General features: G+C 36.5%; 1 protein-coding gene across 1 annotated transcript in view; it reads left to right on the top strand.

Annotated features, from left to right (window-relative positions):
* DGKB (diacylglycerol kinase beta) overlaps positions 1-24,973 on the top strand; it is a gene marked incomplete at its 5' end in the record, with an annotated part of 289,302 nt that overhangs the window by 74,488 nt on the left and 189,841 nt on the right. The window contains one exon of the mRNA XM_026070300.1: positions 2,664-2,824. Within this exon, the coding sequence (XP_025926085.1) occupies positions 2,664-2,824 (161 nt within the window). The remainder of the gene's footprint in view (positions 1-2,663; positions 2,825-24,973) is intronic.

Genomic DNA, 24,973 nt, shown 5'->3' with positions numbered 1-24,973 from the left:
GAGATTCCATTAATGAATAAAATCAAGCACTGCTCTTTTGAGATAAATGATTGTACTCATTTTTTCTGGTAGTAAGCCTAAGACTAAAATATTATGTGAAATCACTAAAATAAAAAATCAGCTTCTGGCATTCTTTTTCAGGATCCAATTTCAAATGATATTCTCTCCAGAAACTCAAAAAGAAGTCCTAACACCTGCCTAGATGTCTTGATCAAATGTTTTTGATGATCAAATGTCTTTTCCATCAGTATGGAAAGTTAGTGATCAGTATACTTAATCATAGTTCTTGACGGTCTTCATAGTAGGTCCACATATCTTTAAATTGTTCCTTCACAGGTTGAAAATTTCTGAGTTCTCCAGAGTATGGAATTCCCCTGTCTTTGCTCAAGTTTTAGGTACATTTGCCTCTCAGCATTAAATCAGTTTTTCCTGCTATATACTTTTCCTCCCTTTTTCTAAATGCATTTTCTCATGGAGAATATTTGTCAGATATTGGCTCTCAGGTGCTTGCCAGCTATGCTGCTGTGTCTGTAAGATATGCATGAAAATTTCCCATGAATTTACTGATTATAAGAATACCGCTGTGATGCTCTCCCATTCTGTCTGTTGGCTAATTACTGTAATCCCTGATACTCATATCTTGGTCCTACCTGATTTTTGCCTTCTGTATAGGTGAACTGTGATCCTTATTTACCTGCTACTGAATTCTTCCTCTTCCTTTGGGAAAACACTACACTTCAGCAAGTTAAAAAACAGAACAACAAGAACAAAATGCCTAGTCCTATTACAATTAACTTGCAACATGTTTATTCTTTTGTTTGGATCAGCTCTGTTCATCTGAATCTGAAAAACTGAACCACAGTTTTCTCTTCTATGATCCTACTAGCTTTTAGCTAAAATTTTAGCTAAAAACTAATTTTTTACTCATCTGTTTACAAGTCAGATTAATTGTGGTTGCTTGTTTCATCTTCCCATTCTGAGAAGGTCTGAGCAATTACAGTGGAAGTTTGCAGAGACATTAAAGTCTTGTCTTGTCTGTCACTGTGGCATAGGTTCCTCAGTGATGTGAAACAAATAAAACTCAACACATTCACCTCTGCTGATTTTTTCAAACTTTCTGCAAGAGAAGAAGGGAATGAACAGCAATGGACAATTGTTACTTTTAATTACATTTCTCAGGATCTGTACTGACATTCACTCCTATTTACTTCTGTTTTGAATTATTCCATCTGAACTGAAAATTACCAGTTTGAAAACTAGCTGATGTAATAGAGGAAAGAATAGAAAGAGACAATATGAAAATATTCTGGCTTTCACCATTCTTTGCCTGCTTGCTTTCTGGTAGACAGTGCCGTAACACAGATTTTCTGGAACTTTGATAGGATGGGAGAACAGACAGGGCTTCAGGAAACTCTATTACTGGTGAGTGATCTCAAGGATGCAGACAAATGGAATTGTGCATATATGCGTTTTGCACTTATGTGGTGGTTGGCAGTAACTAACAAATAAAAATATATTATACAACAATAAAGAAGTACATCAGCAGTGAGTTTTGTACAGGGAGGCTTTGAATGTCTTCATTTTCTGCTTTTGCACATGCTGAATTTTGGTTAAACAAGTAGCTATGAAAAGAACTCCTGATATTTGTCCTAGTTTTCCCTTCTACCAGAAATATACCTTCTGCTTCCTGAACATGAGGCTTTAATTTATGAAAATTGTTAATGAACCAGGAAGTATATATTTCTTGAATGTGAACATTTATTCCTGATTTGAAGAAGGAATGAATCCACAGATCTCAGTTACCTATTACAGATCTGTTTTGTCTGAATAGCGTTTAAAGCTGATAATGTTCCCCAGTAAAATCTCCCCTTTTTATGTGTGTACATGTGAACTTTGGCTTGTTTATACTCAAAAGGTTGTAAGGAGGAGTTTTCTACACAGTTTAGTATACAGTGCAGTATATTACAGTAGGTAATGACATTTGAATAGTGCAGTGAACTACTTAAAGATTTGTGTGCTTCTTGGCAGGTAAGAATAAAATACAGAGCAGGATAAGGTTCATGAAGAGGTTAAAATATGGAAAAACGTGGCTATTCTGCTGAATAGGCATCTTATCAGTTATGAATGGATTTCAAATTTTGTATTTGTTATGCTAGACCATGTTGAAAACATTGACAAAAAAACAGTAAATAGCTTTTAACCTTTCACTCTATTGTCAGACTTTCATTAGACACAAATCTAGGATTCTGTATGTCTTTTTGCATAAATTTTGAAATTAAAGACATTAAATATTAAGACTCAGTTTATATCAAGAATTTTATACAAAATATGACTTCAAGTCTTTGGATAACTGGTATAATCATTTTGAAAATTCGAGGGAATGGCAAGTTTAGGAGATCAGATTATTTTCTCCAGTATCAGTATGAATTCCATGCCCAGTGAAATCTGTACAGTTATTCTAAATTTACAGTGCAGAAGTCAGCTCTGTATTTGTATTCCTTTAACGACAGATGCTGGAAAATCATCAGTACTTGAAAACACAATCCTGCTTTTCAGGTTTTATATGCATAGTTTTCATTTTTCCAGTCACCAAGAAAAAGAAAGAAAACTGAATAAAACTTTTATCATGTCTGGTCAAAATCACCATCTTCACCTTTTGCTAGGTTATGAAGGTGAGAATTTGATGAAGATCTTAAAAGACATTGAGAACAGCACAGAAATCTTGCTGGACAGGTGGAAATTTGAAGTGATACCCAACGATAAAGATGAGAAAGGAGACCCAGTGCCTTACAACATCATCAATAACTACTTTTCAATTGGCGTGGTAAGACTTATGCTTATCCTTAAGTGTTTTTTTTCCCCGTTCTGAATAAATATTTGTTTTGCAAGTGTTAGTGAAGAATGGTTGGCTACAGATCATCTATAATGTTATTTTGCTAGTGAAATGAATACATAGATGACTGACAGCAATTTACATAAATTTACTTACATTCAAAACCAAAATTACTTTCCAGGATCTTCTACCTTCCCAGGTATAAAGAAGATATTCGTGTTGTTCCTAACAGCTTATGAGCAGCCATAACACTAAATTTAAATTGTCATTATAAAGATCCTAAAAAATATATAAAGGAAAAATAATCACTTAATGAGAACTCTAAGTAACCTTCTCTGTTAGTATTCACATATTGAGAACTGTTTAAAGGAACAGTGGTGTTCTTTATTTCTTCAGGGCAGTTTTAAATAATAAAATGAAGAATACCCCAGGTATCTTCTTGSTTCTGTCCATAGGTGGATAGTCACAGTTAGACTAAATCATGMGGATACAGGGTTTAAGAAGCTTTTCAGCTCTTAGGAACTGCATTTTCAGCTTGTGCTTCTCTATGGTTTCCCATAATTTCATCTGCTATCCACACTGCCCATATGAGAGGAATCAGGGGTTGTCCAGTCTGCCTCTCCTGTAGTCTTTTACTGTGGATGCACTTTCAAACACAATCAGAAGGGGACCATAATGAGGACCAAATTTAACATATCGAATGGTTCACAAATTGAATTTATAATTCGGACGTAACTGCAGTCTAATTAACATGGGAACGTGCCCTCCAATAGCTAGCTCTGGCTGTTCTAAAACAAACTTGCTCCATTTACCTTGTACATTACAAGAATCCATATATTATATATTTAATTCTGCAGTCCAGTGTTTCAAAATGCTATAGAAAGTGTTTTAATAGAAAGTACTACATACTCACTGTAAATCCAGGGAAATTAAGGCTTTGTTAATTTACTTGATCTTTGTACTTCAGCCTTAACAAGGTTCTGCCACAACTTTAGATGGTTGTAGGTATTCTTGATGAAACTTTTACATAATATTGTTTGTAATTCTACAGTTTTGGTATAGTGTGGATATGCAGCATGCAGAGAGAGTCTAGTCCTTATAAATGTAATTTGGCTTCCTCTACTGCGTAGTTCTAAATGTTTAAAAAAAAAAAAAAAAAAAAGTTAGGTCTTCCCATGGTTAAGATATTTAAGTAATAAGAAATTGTATTTTCTTTTGCTTGTGTTATCAGATTTATTAGCTTCCATTGTTCAAAACAAGTGCAGAGAATAACTAGATGCAATAGAAATTACAGAAATTAGGATAGGAAAGTATATAAATGCAAAATATATGCACCAAAGCTAGTGCACTGTGTTTCCTGTTTATTAACTTGATTTGCAAAGGAATAGTTTATAGGTTATAGGAAAAATATCATGATAATGGCAATGCCCTGTGCGGGGGGACATATTCTGTGACTTTGTCAAAAGAGAGTGTTGATGCTAAAGCTTACAGACAAGGAAAGAAAATATATTACACTGAGGAAACAAGCAAAAGGTGAGAGGGATGAGGTGTGAGATTTTACACCTGTATATTATTACAGGGCAATTTAAACGGTTTATGAAATGTAGAGGAGCACACATGTAAAGGCACAGCACAGAAACAGGAAATTGAATGCCAGATAGATAGTGGGACATCTGTGAATGTGCTAGGCTTCAAAGAATTCTTTAGCGTTATTCAAGAGAAGGAAACAGAATTGCATTCAGGAAAAGTTGCACTGAAATTATGCAGTGGCAAGATCATAATACTCTTAAGGACACTAATGTACTTGCAGAATACCCAGGTAAAATAGGCTAACATTGCAGGCTCTATAGGCAACCAGAAAACTCTGTTTTCACTTAAAACGTGAATACATGAATTTAATCACACTAAACGTACGATTTTTTCACATAACAGAAATGTGAGCAGCACAAAATGGTGCCAGCAATAGACAATACATTTCCTTCAGCTTCTTAAATTGTTAAGATCATATTTTTGAAGGAGTAAGATTTCTGTCAAGTTTATTGCACACAGAGATGTACAAAATGGTTGTCTCAATTTCAGTGAAGTAAGTAATGAGACAAAGCAAATGGAAAAATTCAGAAATTGGAATTTAGACTTGTTAAAATTATGTAATTCACATATTAGGTAGCATTCATGGTAATTCTTGAAAAGCAAGACAGAATGTTTACATCTATGCAAATAGACAAAGTACTCAAAATGAGTTACCAAGTGCCTAGGACTGAAGTAAACTTAATTTAACGAAAGCAAAACTGTTTTCAATACGTGATGCCTAATACGAACTTTGGCAAGTGCTACTGAATAGGGAAAGCCACTATCTCCCGCTGTCTTGGACACCAGTGTGTAGTTACTGATAACTGAGAATGCAACTTGGGTCAAGTCTATAGCAGAGAAATATAAGTGCCACCTGCAAGTTTATATTAAGAGAAATCAAAAGGATTGTTATTGTAGATTGTGTTATTCATAGACTCATAGAAAATAGTACTTGAAGGACCTCAGAAAGTCACCTATTCGTTCCTCTCCCTAAGGTAGTGTCAGTGACACCTGCCTCATTTCTGATAGGTATTTGTCTAGTTTGTCTCTAGAAACCCCCAATGAAGGAAATTCCTCTATTTGTCTGCAAAGGCCTTCTGTGTTATTTTGTTGTCCTTACTCTCAAAATTTTTTGTCACATCTAATCCAAATTGTCTTGGTGTAGCCTAGCCCCAGAACATCTTGTCCTATACAGAGTGGATAAGGTAAACCATTTTTTCTATTCCCCTGTTAAAATACCTATTTTCTCCTAGAAGGCTGATCAGATCTTGCCTGTCTTGTGTTCTGTAGCCTAACTAACCCCAATTTCTTTAACCTTTTCTCACAGATCATGTTTTCTAGACATCTGATCATATGTTTTGCTTTTATGTGGGTTTAGTTAAAACATGAGAATTCAATCCAGTTACTCCCTGTGATCCATATCTCTCTGGAATTGTAGTGCTCCCAGTTAGACACAATAGTGCATTTAATGTCTTATCAGCACTAAGTAGAAAAGAGGAATTAATTTCTGTGCCTTGYAGATGATACCTTTTATTGCAAAAAATTATGTGAAATTTGCCTTCTTAACGTTAGMATGATTTTTTTATTCATGTTTGACTTGTGATCCATTGTTAATTCCATATACTTTTCTGAAGAACCACTACTGTGTATCTCATTTGGGTTTTGCATAGCTGATTCTTCCTACCTACGTGTAGAACCTTACTATCCTTGAATTACATCCTCTTTTAATTTTTATACTTTCTCTGAAGCACTGTGAATGCTAATGGTATTCTACAAAATACTTCACATCACTTCATAGGTTTATGCCAAATAATAAGCACAGTCTCTATTGCATTATGAATAGAATCTGCTGTGTGGATTTTGAAACAGTATGGCAGAAATTGTATTTGACAACAAACATAATCTTAATGTCTGCCTAAAAAGGCCAAAGGAGTAAATCTAAATAAAAACTAGATAAAGCAGTGATAGACGTGAGACTCTTGCTGGCTTAAGACCATAATTCATGCTGGAAGGGTTCACAGGAGGACTCTAATCCAATCTCCTGCTCCAAGCAGGGTCAGCTAGGAGGCAGACCAGGTTGATCAGGGCGTTATCCATTYGGGTCTTGAAAACCTCCAAGCATGGAGACTGCACAACCTCTCTGGGCAAACTGTTCCAGTGCTTGACTGTCCTTATGGTGAAGAAGTTTCTCCTTATATCCATTGTGAATTTCTCTTGTTTCAATGCTACACTCTTTATCTCTTACCATGCCATGATGTGCCACTGTGAAAAGGCTGGCTCTGTGTTCTTGATAACTTCTTCGATGATCTTGGCAGGCTATTAGATCCATCTGAAGCTGTCTCTGAGCCTGATCCTCCAACCAGTCTTTTTTACCCATCTATTTTCCATCAATCCAGACCATTTCAGCCCAGGTCTGGGCCATCAATCCCTGCCCCAGTGATGCCATTGCAGTCCCTGTCCTGAGCCATAGCCGTACCTGTCTCCAGCTCCACCACGGCACTGCCCCTGCCCAGCCATGGGCCTGATCCCGACCTGCGGATCGACTGCTCAGCCCAGTCTTAGCCTGGCCCTGTAACCAAGACCCTGCCTAGCCATCGCGGGGTTGTGTCTGACCCTGGTTAACCTTGCTGGGCCCAATGCAGACCCCAACCTGTGACTGAGGTCCAGGCCTGGCCTTGGCCCCTTTCCCACAGAGGTGCCCAATGCCCAGAGCTGGGCCTGTCCCCCTGGCCTGCCTGGCTCCCTCGCTGGGGCAATGGGACAGGCAATGACCCTTGTGGCACCCTGATGTGGTAAATCCATGCTGACTGTTCCCATTCATTATACTCCCCACGTGCCCAGAAATCTGTTCCAGGAATACTTCCTTCCTCGAAGTTGTATCTTGAACCAAAAGGCTAAAGCACTGTCAAAATCTGAAGATACTAAGTAAGTGAGGATCTGCCCAATTTGTAAAATAATGACCAACATTTCTTTCAAGCCTTTGAAATATGTGATCTATCATATGTGACTATGAAAATGAGGCCTGATTATTTTTAATTCAGTGTGATGAGTGTTCCAAACAGTGAAGACTTGATGATCAAATAACTCAAGTTTCAGTACAAAGGGACAAAAATGTTATTACACAACATGACGTCAGTGAGGTGGGACCAATACCAGATCTCTGTCAGCCATTGCTTTCATATAAGGATTTCCATCATCAGCAAAATAATGATGCACTCAATTGAGAAGGAATGCTTTATAATAGTTTGAGTATGTGAAAAGTTTGGTTAATATGTTCAAGACAAGAAAAAACATTTTTCTACTCTGAGATATGTACTATACAGTATATAAGTACAGGAAAACGAGCAAGAAAAGTTGAGATTCAGTAAACGACTGAGTATATGAGATGTTCAACCTGATGGAAGCACAGAGCACAGAAAAACCATACAAAGCATCAGCCAAGCTGTGTGTCAGTTTCCAAGCGTGAGCTAGAAAACATCTAAGAGCGAAGTAGAATAAGATAAAGATTTTCAAGTGCTCACATCCATCATTCTGTCAGGATGGCAAGATACCAGGAGAGAAGTCCCATCTGCTTCCTGATATTACTGGAATCACTGAAACAAGCTAAATATCCAAGAAGAACACATATAAAAGCAATCAACTGATTTTTGCTGAGAAAAAAAAAAATCAAGAATATAGTAGGACCATCTGAAAATAGAAGCTTGCCTTGGAAAGTCACAGATGCTGTGAGCTGGCCAAACATAACCAGTAACATTAGAGGAAAGATAAGCAGGCATGATACTGACAGGAAGTATCAGGCCAACTATCAGAAAGAGACTACTGAAATACAAATATTACTGTCAGATTTTGGACAAAATAAAAAGTAGTCCTTTTCTCCATAAACTGCACAACCTACCTTGATAGTCATACATTCAGGCACTAGATTGATGTTATCAGAGTGACTGTCAAATAGAGAGCTCARTTATATTTGTGTTTATATGGTATCACAGACCCTGTATTCTGTCCAGTGGGCTTGCAATGAATTTCTCTAGTTGACCCAGGAATGGAAATTCAGTCATGTCACATCATTTAGCAAAATTGCTGAGAGTATAAAAAATATACTTGAAGTGAGTGTGCATGAGCGTGTATGTGTGTGCATGTGGACATAGCTTTTGATATATGACATTCAGCTTCTGATAGTAATTGCCATGGTTAGCCTTTTTCCCCATGGATGAAACGATATAACTTATGCTATTTTCTCTGAGGTCGCACTTACTTAGCATTATTGGTGGGTGAATGTGCATACATGGACAGTTAAACATGCATACAAATAGTATGAACTAAGGGAAAAGCTATTCACTGATACAATGCTAAAAGGATAAGAAATTCACTCATACTCTTTTTGTAATCTTTTTGTAGTCTTTTTTGTAACTCAGTTACTTTTGGATCAGTCAGTCAAAGTTCCTGGACAATTGGCCAGAACGTCCTCATTTTCAAAGTCTGAAAGTACTAGCAGCACTGTAACTGCTGCACATTCTTTGGAGAAATAAAGATCAGAGAAATAAGGCAAAAATTATAATGGAGTCCTTTAAACCATCTCTTTGTTATTTGATATTTCACAATGATCAATTCTAATTCCTGAAGATAGATGCGTCCTTTGACTCCTGATAAGATTCTTGGTTGGAGCAAACAGCTCTAGGCCAAATCAAAGGCACAGCTGAGTAACATGCATCATTCTGCAGCAGCCAATTTTGCTAGAACCTGATTTTTTACGTTTATTATATAAACAGCTTGAAAATATAAAAGTATTTAAGAGAAAAATATGTTTTAATTATACTAATATGACTGATCTCAAAAGGGCTAATAATAATGTGTAAACTGAACAATTCATCTATCTCCCCTTGACTTACTTTATAGCTATTCATGGCCCTATATGTTATTTTCCATTTTCTGGGTAACAGTGCTGAAAGAACTTAAGCATAGATAAGCATTGCTGTTAAGACAAGAGTCCTAAAGTAGGTTTTCCAGAATCAAGCATAATTTTGAACTTACTGTTCTTCCACTGAATTAGTTTAGAGTTTACCCTTTATGGAGCCAAACTAGGTGAACATGAATCAGCACTAAAAACCTGTTATCGTGAAGATTTTCTTCCTGTGTTTTCTTTATTATTTTTGGCTTTTAAACCAATCATAAGTTTATCTGTTGTTAATAGGAGATAAACTATTAACAGTTCTCTTTAACTATAATTTAAATTGTTGTAACCGCATAGGGTATTACAGAGCATATGCTACTTAGCCTCTTGCAGTGCTGTAATTAGAGTGTTGGAGCATAATAAACTAAACTTGCAAACATCTGCATTGTATTTTAGTACAGGTTTGTACAGAATGAAACATCACTGAAATTGATTTTGAGACAGTAGCTGAAATAGTAGCTGAAGACATAGTCTGTCTTTCCCTATATAAAACAGTAAAGATACTATTCTGTAATAATAGCAATTCTCATTGGTGTTGTTGCAGTATTCAAGGTTTAGGAGTAAACCAAATGCTATAGTAATAATAGGTATTTACAGATGGCAGCTGTAGAGATTATATTAGCAACCACTGTATGTTCTTATGTTTAATTAAAAATGTTCTGTATAAATGACTAGTTGTGGGACTTACTGATTTCCATCTCAATTTTGTTCCTGCTGGACCAGATTCCATCTGAATTTTCAGCCAGATCCCATCTGAATTTTGAACTAACTTTTCTCTTACTTTTGATCAGATTATGTAACTGTTTTATGTGTAAAGAACATATGGATCTTCTCTACTCATACTTATGAATGTCGCCTAATGGTCAGGCCAAAAGGACTGCAAGGGCTTCTATCTCCTAGGATAATAGCAGAATACCTTAGAGGCTTACTTTCTTTGTAGATCCTGATTTGCTTCGCCCTTGATCAGCCGTATGCATATATTAGTTTAAGCTTACTTGAAATTTTTACTATTGGTGCTCTTCTGCATATGTTCTTCGAAGAGTCCTTGTTGACAGAATCATGCTYCTCAGAAAACATAAGGCTATAGCTAGTGTTATGCAGACTTTTTCATTTTCACAAGGTACGTAATGTGGGGAAAACATGTCCGATCTCTCTATTCACCAGGACAGGATTTATACAATTATCTTCCATTCAGCTGAAACTTTGAATGCATATGCAAAGACATACACAAAAATGTATTGGAGAAACAAAAAGGAGTGTGACAGTCTAGGACAATAATTAAGACAGTTACCTGGAAGAGAACTGTGATAACCAGATTCCTGTTCCATCTGTTGTTTTTGTCCATTTGATTAACATGTACATGGCAATTCAGAAACTGCCACTAGTTGAATATGATTTTTTGTAACATAAACAGATACAGAATTTTAATGCCAAAACAGAACTCATACAAGTAGAATACCTCAGCCTTCCATTCAGTTTTTACAGTATGTGATATTGATTTCATAGCAATGTGGTGATATTCTGATTTGGATGATCTACAACAATGTTTTTTGCAAGCGTGTATAGTTAAGGCAATGAAGATTGTTGAATGTGACTTGAAATTTTCTCTAAGTTCTTTAAGAAACAAGGCAGTATTAAGTGCTGTTTTAAAAAAAGCAGTTGTCAGAGGGGAGACCTCTTTCATCCTAGTACTACTGTACTCAGTATGTGTTCTCTGCAGAATTATCAGAAAGTAGCAAAGGTCCATGACAAAGACAAGTGTACTTTTATGACACCTAATATATTACTATCCAAGTGCACTATCAAATAGATATTTGCATGGTCATGATTTAATATCCTTCAGCCTTAACCAGTCACTAAGAGCCTCTTATTCTGCCAGTGGGAGAAAATATGTCTACTTAATTCTCATAATCATAAATTTGAACTTGTTATGGGTCTGCTTCCCCATCGCTATACTCTGTCATCAACCTCCACTTCCATTACATCTTTCTAATTCTTTGTTGCATAACTGGAAGAAAAATCTTACCTAAAATAATTTGTTATTGTTGGCTTGTTTCTTAAAAGAACATTTCATTGGCATGAATAGAAGCTTTTGTTATCAGAATTTTTACTCACAAATGTCAGAGTCTAAGTAGGCTTGTTCCTCTAGCTGACAATGTGGTCCCATAGTCTTCTTTTTCATCTACTTTATTTCAGAATATCCTGATTTCTACAAACAATTACTTTATTATGGTATATTATTTACAGAAGGGAATGATTTCAGGGTTTKCAGTAACCATATATTTTGAAGTTCCAAAGCCTCACAGCGTTTTGCATTTGTAGTGGTCAGAGGGAATTTTTTCTAACAATGTGTGAAAACCTCCTGTGGAAATTAGCTATTTAGGCCCTGGTTCAGTGCGCTTTCATCTTTATACTAATTCAACGTGACATTTGAGTATGTGTTTAAACACTCCTGATCTAGCAAAGTAGTTAAACACACGGTAAATTTTTTAACCATTTTCTGCAATCTCATTAATATGACTGGACAAGTGCACATGTTTGAATCTGGGCATTTGCTGTAAGATAGTCAATTATAGTGAGATTTGTGTGTATACATAACTGAAAATCATGTTTATTGGTTTGCTGAACTAATATGAACAAAAGCACATGCTTAAATGATTTGGTGAATCATAATCATCACTCTGAATGTGCTAATGGTGTGCTGTTATATATTGTATTATTTCTGTGCCAGCGAGAGAGAGAACATTACATAATAACCGATATTATCGCTGTAATCCAAAACTCTTCTTTTTCCTCCAAAAGTGTTAAGAGAGTGAACAGTTCATCCATGTATGAATGTAAATATAATTTCAAAAGAACCGTATTGATATTGGGTGTATGATAGCATAAGCCTCAATCCTGCAGCCAATTCTGTAGGAGTGGTTGCTGCATCTGTGAAGAGACTTTTCCTGTCTTGGAGAAGGGGTCTCTTCAGATAGATCCAATCCCAGGTTTTAAATATTGTCTTATCCACAAGTTGCTGGTAGTTTGATCTATAGTTTCCTTGTTACCATATAATCGCCAAACATTACTAATCTTTTATGAAAGTAGTCATTCTTACAGATTTTTGCAGTTTACGTGTTTGAATCATGTTTACTCTTTTCAGCTTTTATTGCTATTGAAATTCTTCTGCAGACATTTTGGGCGTAAAATATGACAAATAAGGGTGATACAGGTTTTTCATTTGACGCGGTTATTTTTTTCTTATGGCATGAAAGCACAAACACATACCACATGCCTTGGAAAGCTGCAGCTGTAGTAGATGTTCACAGATAAGGAGCAATAAGAGCCTTTCTGAAGGTTTCCCTTCTCTGCTGTGGGATGATGTTTCCCTGGGCATGCAGAATGTGAATTCTGTAGCTGGGAATACTGAGTCAGGAATACCTATATTGCGACACTGATGTCAGCGCTTCAGGCTAGCTTGTTTTCTTTCACAGCTGTGGATTTAGTTTACCTTGTCACCCCTCTTGCCAGCAAAACCTTCTGCCTTTCATAATGTGGATCAGGATAGCAAGAGACCTGCACTGTGCTGCATGTAATGGGTAAGGTACATTCAAGTGAAGAGCTGAAGGTGCACCTTTACTCTAATACTTAGTGAAACTTACCACTACAAAAAATTTTAGTTTTCTGAGATACCTTTTCTCATGTTTTATACAAGTATAAAGAAATTCTAAGGATTTAGATTATTCCTACTGTCTATTTATCTTATCTGAAAGATTTTTTTCCCCTTTTTCTTCATTTTCCTAACATTGATAAAATGTGAGTGCATCCTAAAAAAATGTATATCATATAGATGATAGGTTGAGAATTGTATGTGCAGTTTCCCTTTTCTCACAGAGAGATTACTGAGGACTGAGATGGATTCACTGTAGGTTTTTTATCAGGATCAGTGAAACTCCAGTTCTTTTGGCTACATTCACATTAGCAAGTAATTTGGCTCAGTAGGAGTATAGCAGTACATTGAAGCAATTGAGACTGAAGCTCACACGTCTACACAACATGTAATCTGGGAGTTTTATTTCAGACTGGATAAAGTCAGTTCCCCTGGGCTGAACTCTCCTGGCACACACTTGTCTCAAAGTTACCTAAAAGACTAGTCATTGATTTGAGCTTGTGTGTCCCCGTATTTTGGGAAGAACACTTAGGCACACACTAAATGTGTTTCCTACAGAAGGAATCAGCTCAAATGAATCAAATTTTCTCTGCAAACACAATTACAGGAAATGGGGACAATTGGGAGATTTGCCTTAAAATTTCACTGTTTCTGCAAATCAAAATGTTAATGTTGACACAACCTTTTTCTGTTCTTTATGCTAGCAGTTAATTGCAATGAAACCCCCAAAGTTGTAAAAGAGTATAGACATGTAAGAGTATAGTGTGTCTAACTTTTTACCTTCCTCTTCCTCTCTTATTTTCCTACATAGATTCATTTTTATTTTGGCATATTAGGTATTTGAGGCTCTTCTTCATTTAACTTTTTATGACGAGGTTAGAACGATGGTGAACACCTTGAACAGAGAGAGAAAGACTCCCTTGTTTTAGATTTATGAATAGCTCATGCACTTGCTATCACTTATTACCCATTTCTGTCATGCAAAATTATTCATCTGATGTAGAATCAAAGACTAGAAAGGGACTTGTTTCCTATAGTCAGTAAAAACTTTAAGAAAAATCATTGGGAAAGTCTTTGGCACTTACCTAAATCCTTGTCTTTAGTTTACAAGGGATTTGGAAAATACAACTATTTATAGAATAGTTCTGAGGGCATTTATGTTACATTTTGTGATTGACAGAGATAATTATATTAAATAAAATACAATGAGGCATTATAATTTTACTAAGCAGATACTGTAAAAGGTGTTTTGTGGGCAGAAACGCAATAAAATAAAACCTGCACTCTTCTAGTGTTTACCTCAGCCAGTAGAGATTTTGAGTCTTGTGAAACCTCTGGGATGTTCAGAGATTTTGCTGGATTTGGCTTTTTTTTTTTGCTTTTGTTTTTGTAAAGGAATTGATTACAAAGCAGCCTAGCCAGCAGCTACTGTCACAAGTGATAGTTATAAATGAGAGTATATGCCTAAAGACATAACTAATCTGCAGTGAGCTCAGAACAGCTCCTTAGCTAAATGCAACTAAATCAGCTACACAGTGTATAATTAACTTACAACTATATTAGTCCTAGTACAATATTACTCATTATATAGGTAAGGTATTATTTTCTCCATATGAAATTTGTAATGTACTAAGTAATGATTAAGAGTTCATTACAGTATTTCATTCATATTATCATAACATAATTGTGATGTATGTTCATCTTGTTAATGCTGTTATTGTTAGTTGTTCTTAAAAGAAATGTCAAGGATATAGGAAAAATATGATTTTTTTTGCACACAAAGTGAGAAGTATCTGTATTTAAATGAAACTGAAATTTTAGTCCTCATCCTGATCTTGTAATTCTGTTGTTAATGATAAGGGGAATGTTGTGAGGAAAGTTAAAGCCAACAATACTTTATATTTAAGAGTAAGGTAAATAAGCTGAAAGATTGGTTATAAGTCTCATACTGAGCTAGAAGTAGGAAGAAGTTTAGAGGACTGAGAAAATGACCTGAAGGAAAAGGCGAATATCCTGAAGATATGTGAGGCTAGCAGTGGAGGTCAATTGCATCTGAAAAAGGGATTTATAAAACGTGCGCAAGCTGTGCAGAACATAAGGTTGGCTGTGTGTATGCTGACACCTTGTACCTGGCTAAACTACAAAAGATGTCTTGACATGCTCTGTGTACACATGTAAAACTATCCATTTTGTTTAAAACTTGAATTTCAAAGCTTGAGGTCTGGTTATCCAGAAATATTCAGCACTGTTTAGTGCTATCCAGAAATATCCAACTACCCACTCGAGAGTCCTAACTCTGCTAAGGTTAGAAAGAAAAAAAATACATAAAAAGTGGTTGGGACTTCATTTGTAATCATTCTATTTTCATGTGAAAGTTAGTCCTAGTATACGTAAATGAGCTTATGTAAATGAATTGTTTTATCAACTTCTCCCTGACAGCATCAGTCAGCCTTTCCCACCCCATTAAAGATTCTGTCTGAGAACTCTGCTTTCCCAGGTCTTCCAGAGCCTTGCTGAGCCCTACTGGACCTTTTGAGACTGCTGTCTGTAGATGGGAGTGACTAAAGAAACAATGATCATGACAACTCATTGAGGACACGAAGTACAGTAATTTCTCAGAACACAGTATTAAATACAATCTATTATAGATAACAAAGAAGGAGATGTATTTTATATAATTTTATATGAAAAGAAATTTACATTTTTTAAATTAAATACTTTTAAGAAACAAATTCTTAAATTAATTAATTGCTTCATACTGTTTAGTGGTTAGAAAATCAACAGACTATGATAGTCACTGGAACGTTTTTCCCCTGCTTTTTACATTTGGTTGGCTAGTTTTAGAAGAACAGTGTATATGTTGACTAGGTAAAAAATTGCTGTTAGAACTAGAAAATCCATCTGTGGCATGGATCTGTTGGGTGCAAGATGAATATTGTATGGTGCCAATTTAGCATGCTTTAAAACTGTCTGTCTGTGTATGCATAGCTATTGTGTTCTTGCTCCTATGAGAGAAAAAGATAACAAATCATAAAAGAGAAAAAAAGCATTCTGGCCAAAGAGAGAGAAAGAGGAGAAGTAGACATAGAATTCTGAGATTTAAAATAAGCACCCCTCCAAATTTAAAAGAGAAATTTGATGTGTGAATTGGATATTAAATAGACACTGGAGATTACTGCTTAGTTGTCCTCCATATTGTGTGCCTAACCTAGGGTCCAGATAGCAAAAAGATTATTCTTAAAAAAAAAAACAAAAAAAAAAAACAAACCACACTTCAAAAAAAGCTTCAGGAAGAAGCTTTTAGTTTTGAGGGACTATATATGTTTGAGAAGAGTTTGCATCACAAAATATATAATGATAACAGTATAATCTGTGCCATTTGAAAATGTGCATTACTGATTTTATGGTTTCTTTTATATAGGGAGAAATATTAAGGGCAAAGTATCTAAAAATCTGAGAGGCCTAGAATTATCTGCCATTTAGCATTATTTATATATCTAGCGAGCTGATAGCTTAATTGAGATTCCAGTGGTACAAAATTATTCTTTATATCTCCAGATCTGCATGTTTTCTGCATTTTTATGGCAGAGTCCCAGAAGGAACATGATTTAACTAAACTAAAAGTGGGCGGATTTAGCCAAGAGACACTTAGTTTTATGTTACCATCTGAACCAGGTGGATCCTGAGGCAAATTACTGAACATAAGTTATTCCATGTCCTTGCTAGAACAATTTGTACAGAAGAGTGTCTACAGACACATAGCCAAGGAGCTCTCTATTGACTATGTGAGATTTTACAGTTTTTTCATTTAATGTAAGAGTTCTAAGTGCAAAATTTAGCACATTCTTGTATTTGTGATGATTCCAAGAGTACTTAGGGTTATAACACCCAAAAGAATGGGTCATAATTGTTGCCCTTATGCTGTAATTTGGTGTCACCAAGGACAAATTTTCCCTGAGTGAGCTGATGTGACACACCAGAGTAAAAGTCATAAGAGCACACATTTCTGTCAGTGCCTTGCAGTGCATCCAACCAGGCAGTCTCACCCTAGAGGGTGCTCCCATCTAAAAACATGCAAGATCATCAACACATATTACACAGTGCAGTATGGTAGGATCTGAGCAAGCTTGCACCTGCACCTTTGTTCAGCACCGCCAAGTCACGTATATACTATAACTCTTCAATAACTTTGTAATGTGGACAGGGCACCCTTTTCAGGGCAAACCATGGTGCCATCCCAGTAATGAGGTTCCTGCCTAGGGGCTGTCCTTGGCCTTACAGTGGAATCCCATGCACTAGTCACACTGTGGAAAGACTCTTTGTGTGGCTATGACTGTCCCTTCAGGGATGAGGGAGAAGCTCCTCAGTCACTGGATTGATGTCTAGCGCATTCACATATGCACTCCTTGCTTTGCTGCTTTAGTTTTCACAGAGAGCATGTTTCCCTCTTCCCTGTACTTCAGAACTCATGCTATGATGTTGGTAACTGAGCATCACAACTGGCACCGGTCACTTCAGAGCTGATCACAGTATTTGCCAATTACGGTTGCTGTCTAGAGCTGTTACCCCTAAAATTCCATATGTATCGCCCATTCTGTGCTACTTTTTTCTGAGGCGTATTCTGCATTTTTGTGATTCAAACAAGTCAGGTAATCTAGGATACTAAAGGAAATAAATAGCAGAATTCCTGGTGTTTTCTGGAGAAGCAGATGCAAACAGTAATCTTAAGGTAATTGTTACACATGTAGCACATAGGAATAACAAGATATATCAGATTACATAAATGCAGCCTTGCCAATCTTGACCAAAGGGAGAAAAAATTCAGTTAAACGCACAGCTTGGAATGTCAACTCTGAGCCCTACAAAAACTTTTCTAGACGACTGCAACATTTTTGTTCCTTCAGACAGTAGGAGGGAAAAGGCCTACTACCTTGCATCTGTAAAATCACATAGGTGGTGGCTAAGGAAGAGAATTCCTTTTCCCCTTCTCCCATTACAGGCAAACTGCATCTGGAAAGATTGTCACCTGACACATCTAACTGATATATCACCTGCTTGGAGCATTGACTTCTGCTGTGGTTACAGGGAAGGAAGCATCCCTGCTTCACAAACAAAAGTGCTTGGAGAATCTCCAGAAAAGTGAATATACCCAGACATAAACTTACACCTAGCTAGAAGTTGTGTAATGTTAAAAAAGCATTTCCCTATAGACTTTGGGTTTCTACTTGTCTCTCTTGAATTCAATGAGAGTTTTGCTGTGATGATCCTATTTCTTTTCTTCTGTCACTTTTACACTGAGTATTTTATGAGACCAAGAGGAGGAAAGGCCCTGCCAATGTCTTGAAAGAATGCTATGCTATGCCAAAAAGACACATAGTGATGAGAGAGTTCCTTGATGGTAGCTCTTCACTTCAGGAAGACAACTATCCTTTCAAATAGAGACTATTTTCTGCTTTCATTGTAATATATCTCTGAAGAAAGTGCAGTATTTTTTGAAGGAAAAAAACTAAACAATGGGGGTCTAATGAGAAAAAAAGTCATTTTCGGTGATCATTTTTGAAGTTATTAGATTAATAAGTACAGCCTTAGTTAAATGACATTTCCCATCTTAGGAGGATTATTGACATTTTGATATGAGACAGAGAGACCTTTAATGAGATCTCAATCAAAGGTAATATTTAGATAATAATACATGAATTCATAAATGCTAGTCAAATAAAAATGCTGTTGTCCGTTTTGGCCTTCACCTTATGGAAATCTGTACAGGTCATAAGTTGAAAAAGCTTAGTGAGTGACGACTAATACTCTCACACTTGACTGTCTAATTATGTCTGGCCAATTGTGTGTGATAATGTTTGAAGCTGAATCTTACAATGTAACTTAATCCATCACCCAGACAAAATGCATGGAAAAGGATATTGAAATTTCCTACTTTGTTAAATGTATGATCTCCTTAATGTTTCAGTTTATGGTGATCTCCCTTCCCATGCAAAAACAGGTGTTAAAAAAAGCATGCAAAATATATGTAAACAGTATGTTATCTACCAGTGAAATGTACAGACCAGCAGACAGTTCTGGGAAATGCTATGTTTTACTAGCTGAAATTACAAGTCTCTTACATTGTTTATTATGGCTGCTAAGGACAAAAATGTATAAAAAAATCAGCACAGTGCATGAGTTTTATCCTTTCTTCACTTCTTGAAAAGAAAGGAGGAAAGACATATAAGCCATTATTTAATCTCTGATTTAACAGAGAATAAAGTTTATGACTGGTGGGTTCTCTCTCTGTTACTTAAGCTATTTTTAGGGATAAAGTACACCGGTGATAAGGCACAAAATTAACACCCTGCATGATCTGACCCTGCGATAACATTGAAGCCTCTGTGTCGAGTTATAAGCATAGGGATAGTAGTGGCAGAGAGAGATGATGGGGGTCACTCACCTGCTAGTTTCTAGACACTGCAGACAACAGCCCTTTACTAGTAATACTTTTCACCAAATTCCTGACCTCAGAGCACTTCAAAAGGAGGCAGGTATCATTATCTTTGTTTTATTAATAGCTGAAGTGACTTTTCCAAGGCCCTTTCAGGAAGCCAGGGTAGGACTGGGAACAGAATCAGATCTCCTGAATTTTAATCAAATTTTATCTGCAAGGGCACACTGCCTCCAAAATACTTTTGTCTTAAGCTGTCAAATCCACTCCATCTGTGTGGAATAAAATTAATATTTTAATGGCATAACTCTCTTTGCACACTTTGCTTTTATACTATTAAATACAAATAAAATAGTGGTGGTGTTCTTGTACCTTCTATTTATAGTCAGCCTTTGATGATCTATAAGTTATTAGGGCTATGAATTTTCCATACTGTGAGTGAAGATACATCATGCTGTCTAAGCGTGAGTCCAGAATCAAAGCAGCCTTGTTCATATAATATTGTTCTGTGTGCACATACCAGATCAGGTCAGAAACAAGCTTAGGGATCTAATAATCAAGATCAATTTTTCTGAAATGTCAGATGAGATTTTAAAATGAGGCTTACAATGGAATGTAAGACTGGATCTTGTCTATACAGTATTAACTCAGTTTTAACTATATGGCACCTATATATGTATATATGTGTGTGTATATGTATATGTATACACACATGTATAACAAAACATAAAAAAACATGTGGCTAATTAATTTGGGTCCTTGTAACTTTTATTGCCACAGGGTACCTGCATTTTATAAGCAATTGCCAGTTTAAATAACTACCTCACCTTATTTCATTTTGTAACCCCAGAAGTAAGTACACTTCATGTCACTTGATTCAGAACTACATTCATGTTACTAGTTATCCCTTAAAAAATGGTCCTCATGAATAATGAAAATAAATCCCCTTTCTACTCCCATAGCAAGAGGTTATAAGTGCTACCACCTGGCATCTTAGCAAAAGATCATAATAAGCATGTTTTCTTACAATAGTTCATTGAGATGGTACATGGCAAGAATGAACAAATTTCCACTCTTAGAGCCAAATTAGAGGCTCAATCTTTAGTCAGGCAAAAATCAATAGCAGCTTTGCCAGAGGAAGAAATGGATGGTTGCACTTAGAAGTACAATTTATAAAAACCTTATTTTTTCTTTACTACTTCTATTCTTGTTTGTTCTGTAAGAATAAGGTTAAAGTCAAACCTCTCTTCTTTTTCCCGCTTTTTATTCTGCCTTCTTTTCTATTTTATCCATGCATTTACCTATCCTATCTTCATTTGTATTCAGTCCTTCACTCTTGTCCCCTCTTCTTAGTTCTTTCATTTATCCTGTAATATCCATTTATTATTACCTCATCTTTACCATTCTCTCTTTTTAACTCTGTCACCTATCTGTCACTTTTGTGTGACAGGAATTGTTCCTGCTTAAAATCAGCTTCTCATTCCATTTAGCTAAGTAGGTTCAACTGCTTTGTTTGGACACTGAAGCAGTTTAAAAGTGGCTAAAACAGTTTTAGCTTAACCCAATTAAACTAAATCAATTTTGACCACTCTAACCACTTTAAAAGCAACCACACAAGCAAGTGCATCAATTTTGTCTAAATTAATTTAGATAAATCAGCACATTTCACATCTGTAAACCCTTAATATCCCTTTTGCCATTCTTTCTCATCAGAACACAGAGTCCCGTACGTTTTCCTTTTGTTCCATTACTCGTATCTTTGGCCCAGACAGATTCTGGGATACATCTGAAAACTGGTTCTACTATATTTTGATGGGTAAATTCTTGACAGTGTGTTTGGTTTGTTCCAAATATGTCCATATGGTTTGTATTCAAATTTGCTATGATATAGCTTTCATGGCTATGCTATAAAATAATAGACACATTCAGTTGGAACTTAAAGGCACATCTGTGGCTTTCCTAATTCAGATGCTTAAATATCACATTGAATGATGTAGATAATGCAGAAGAACTCTGTTCATCTCATTGAACAACACCATGATTGACTCAATACTGGGTTATAAAATGTATTCCTTGAGATTAAGTTTCTTGTCTTTAATTAGTGTACACTTCAGCCTGTCAGAAAAGTTAGCAGCGCTTTTCAGACACGAAATACTGGAAATTGCAATGGCGTATCTCAAGGAATAAACTGCTTACCATGTAAGAATATTACCTGAATTGACATCAGCCTTTCCTCTTTTCTTATTTCTTGGGTGCAGTAGCTATTTTCATCAGCTGATATAAATAATATTATTTTTAATAATATTAATTCTGATGGTTTTAACACTGTCAGATACATAGAAATGAAGCATGTGAGTTGTAGTGTGGAAGACTGTTTACTCTGAAGTAGCAACTCTGAATCCCTGGTTGCCCATGTTCAGTAATCACTATGAGTTGTTGCTGGAAAGGCAAATATGATCCTTGACTTTATTCTGAGGGGAATGTTTAGTAAAATTAGAATGGTCTGTATGCAATCCTTGTAAATTTTTCCAGTTGTGGCATCTATATTTTAAAAAGGATGCTGAAAGATTCAAGGGAGTTCAGAAAACAGTGCCAGAAATGATTCAGAAGCTTTGAGAGCTCAATCTATTTTTTGAGAAGACAGTTAAGAGACAACTAGATCAGTGTAAGTGTACCTTAATTGGGACAAAATATGTGGTAGCCAACAGTACCTTAAGGAAGCAAAGATCCTCAAGAAGTAAGCTGAAACTTGACAAATTCATAGATATTTAAGAATGAAGGTAGCTGATAATGGGGACAATCTGCATACTTTCATCACTTCAGATTTCAACTCAAGACAGTACAGTTTCCTAAATGTGTAATATAGCTCAGGAAGAAATTACAGGCTTTATTCAACTGCAATGTTGAATGTTATTTCCTATTTATGCAGAAAATCATTATGAACTGTTAGAGTCATCAATGTACTAGTGAATCCTTCGTTAGTGGGACCTTTTTCATTTAGTTCTATTATAAGAATTCTCTTCCCAGAGGAATTTAAGAGAGGAAGCAGCAGCATACAGGTGCGCCATGGGCTGCTAGGGCAGCCRGGACTAGTCCTTCCTTCTGCAGGGTCCTGCACCTAGGGAGGAATAACCCCATGCACCAGTACAGGTTGGGGGCTGACCTGCTGGAAAGCAGCTCTGCCGAGAAGGACCTGGGAGTGCYGGTGGACACCAAGTTAAGCATGAGGCAGCAATGTGCCCTTGTGGCCAAGAAGGCCAATGGTATCCTGGGTTCCTGCATCAGGAAGGGTGTTGCCAGCAGGTCGAGGGAGGTGATTCTCCCCCTCTACTCAGCCCTGGTGAGGCCACATCTGGAGCACTGCGTCCAGTTCTGGGCTCCCCAGTACAAGAGGGATGTGGCACTACTGGAGCAAGTCCAGCGAAGGGCTACAAAGATGATTAGGGGACTGGAGCATCTCTCTTATGAGGAAAGGCTGAGAGAGCTGGGCCTGTTTAGCTTGGAGAAGAGAAGGCTGAGAGGAGATCTTATCAACATGTACAAGTATCTGAAGGGAGGGTGTCAAGAGGACGGGACCAGACTCTTTTCAGTGGTGCCCAGCAACAGGACGTGAGGCAACGGGCRCAAACTGAAACACAGACACTTCCATCTGAACATGAGGAAAAACTTCTTCACTATGAGGGTGACAGCACTGGCACAGATTGCCCCGAGAGGTTGTGGAGTCTCCTTCTCTGGAGATATTCAAAATCCGCCTGGACGTGATCCTGTGCAACGTGCTCTAGGTGACCCTGTTTGAGCAGGGGGTTGGACTTAGACGATCTCCAGAGGTCCCTTCCAACCTCAGCCATTCTATGATTCTGTGTGATTCTGTGATTTCTGGCTGTAACATGCTGGAGCTGACTGCTGGTTTCTCAGCTCCTCTGGCTGCCTATGCTCATTCACTGCTCTGGCATACATATCACTACTGCTACACATGTGTAGGAAAAGGAATTCCAGGTAATGTCCAGGTACATATGCATATGCAAATCAAAAGAGGAGTTATCTTTTGAAAGCAATAGAGTTGAAAAATACTGCAATAATTGCAATAGTAATAGTTGTGTATCATATGTAATGATAGTATCACAATGACTAAAATACTTGTTAAGCAACCCTTTTTGCATACATGTAATCATTCTCTTTTTTATCTGCAACAAGTCACCACGAGAAGGATTTTTAAAAATTTTTTATGTAAAGTATGTGGAAAACTAGTATGGAAGTTTCCAATTTCTTACAAACCTAAAGTATGTAACAGTTTGGTGTTTAAAAAGAAGGCTACTACTTGATTTGAACTCTATTATGGTTTGAACCCTATTATGGATTTCTACATTGGATGGTTCATAATGTTCCCAAAGTTCCATTCTTAAAATGTCCTCCTTGATCACATCTTCTCAGCTGATCTCTTCAGCCTTTACTCCCTTTTCTGTCTGAAATTTCAGAAACCATTTGAAGCTGATATGTGCCATGTGGAGCTTCATTTGGGTTATTTAAAGGGAACTGGATTTAAAAGGTCCAGTTGATTCATATGGCAATATAGAAGAAGGCAAGAATAATTAATGGCAAGTTAATGGCAAGAATAATTTTTGAGTTCAGTCAAAAAGAATAAGTGAAAATGCTGCAGAAAAAGRGCATGTACTTTTGTGAAATTCAGCTGAAAAGCGGCATAGCATAATTATAAGGTCTTCCTCACCCTTAGCTCACTACTTAAACTGTGTGAAGCTCTGTTGTTTTGTATACTATTTCTCTTTAACTCTCTTTGAAGTTAAACAGCATGTATGGTATCTTTTCCTGTCAAGAAGAGTGACAGCTTTTATAATTCCCTTGTTTCACAGAGCATAAATATTCCAATGACTGTTTTGATGGCTACAGTCATTGAGTTTTAACATGTATATTTATTGATTGCCTTCTTCTGATAATTTATGGTCAGCTGCCAAGAAAAACTAAGCCTTGCAGTTAAAGATCATTTTTAAGTTAGACTGGAAAAATAAGGTTTCTAAATGTGAAACATGAGCAAAATAACACAGATTTTTGCATTTAATAATAGAATTGGATTGGGCACTTTATAATCCCCTTAGAAGTAGCTTTCGGGAAGCTCCTGCTTGCCATTAATTTGCATAAAATTTCAAATGCAAAATGGAAACATGTATGGAAGTGTTGAAACCTCTAGTTCCAGGCTGTATTACATAGCTTGGCTGGTCTGGTCAAGCTAGAAGATTGCATAGTGGGTCTGATATCCTTCTTGAAAATATATAGATATTTACTTCTTTGTGGGAGGAAGGTAAATTCCCTCAGGATGGATATAACATCTCCATTTTATGCTAACATTTATGTATGCACACATATATACCTAAGAGCTAACCAGTTAGAAACACTAAGTGTATTTAGGATTCTATCTCTGGGAAATTTTTATCACACTTCCATTCCTAATTTAGCTCACAATAGTAGAAACACAAATTGGTATTGTTAGTTGAAGATAGATAGCTGTGTATAACAGATATA

The sequence above is a fragment of the Apteryx rowi genome, unplaced genomic scaffold (genome assembly GCF_003343035.1).
Source record: "Apteryx rowi isolate R43461 unplaced genomic scaffold, aptRow1 scaffold_309, whole genome shotgun sequence".
In the NCBI taxonomy this organism is placed as follows: Eukaryota; Metazoa; Chordata; class Aves; order Apterygiformes; family Apterygidae; genus Apteryx; species Apteryx rowi.
This window is presented reverse-complemented; position numbering and strand designations above follow the sequence as displayed.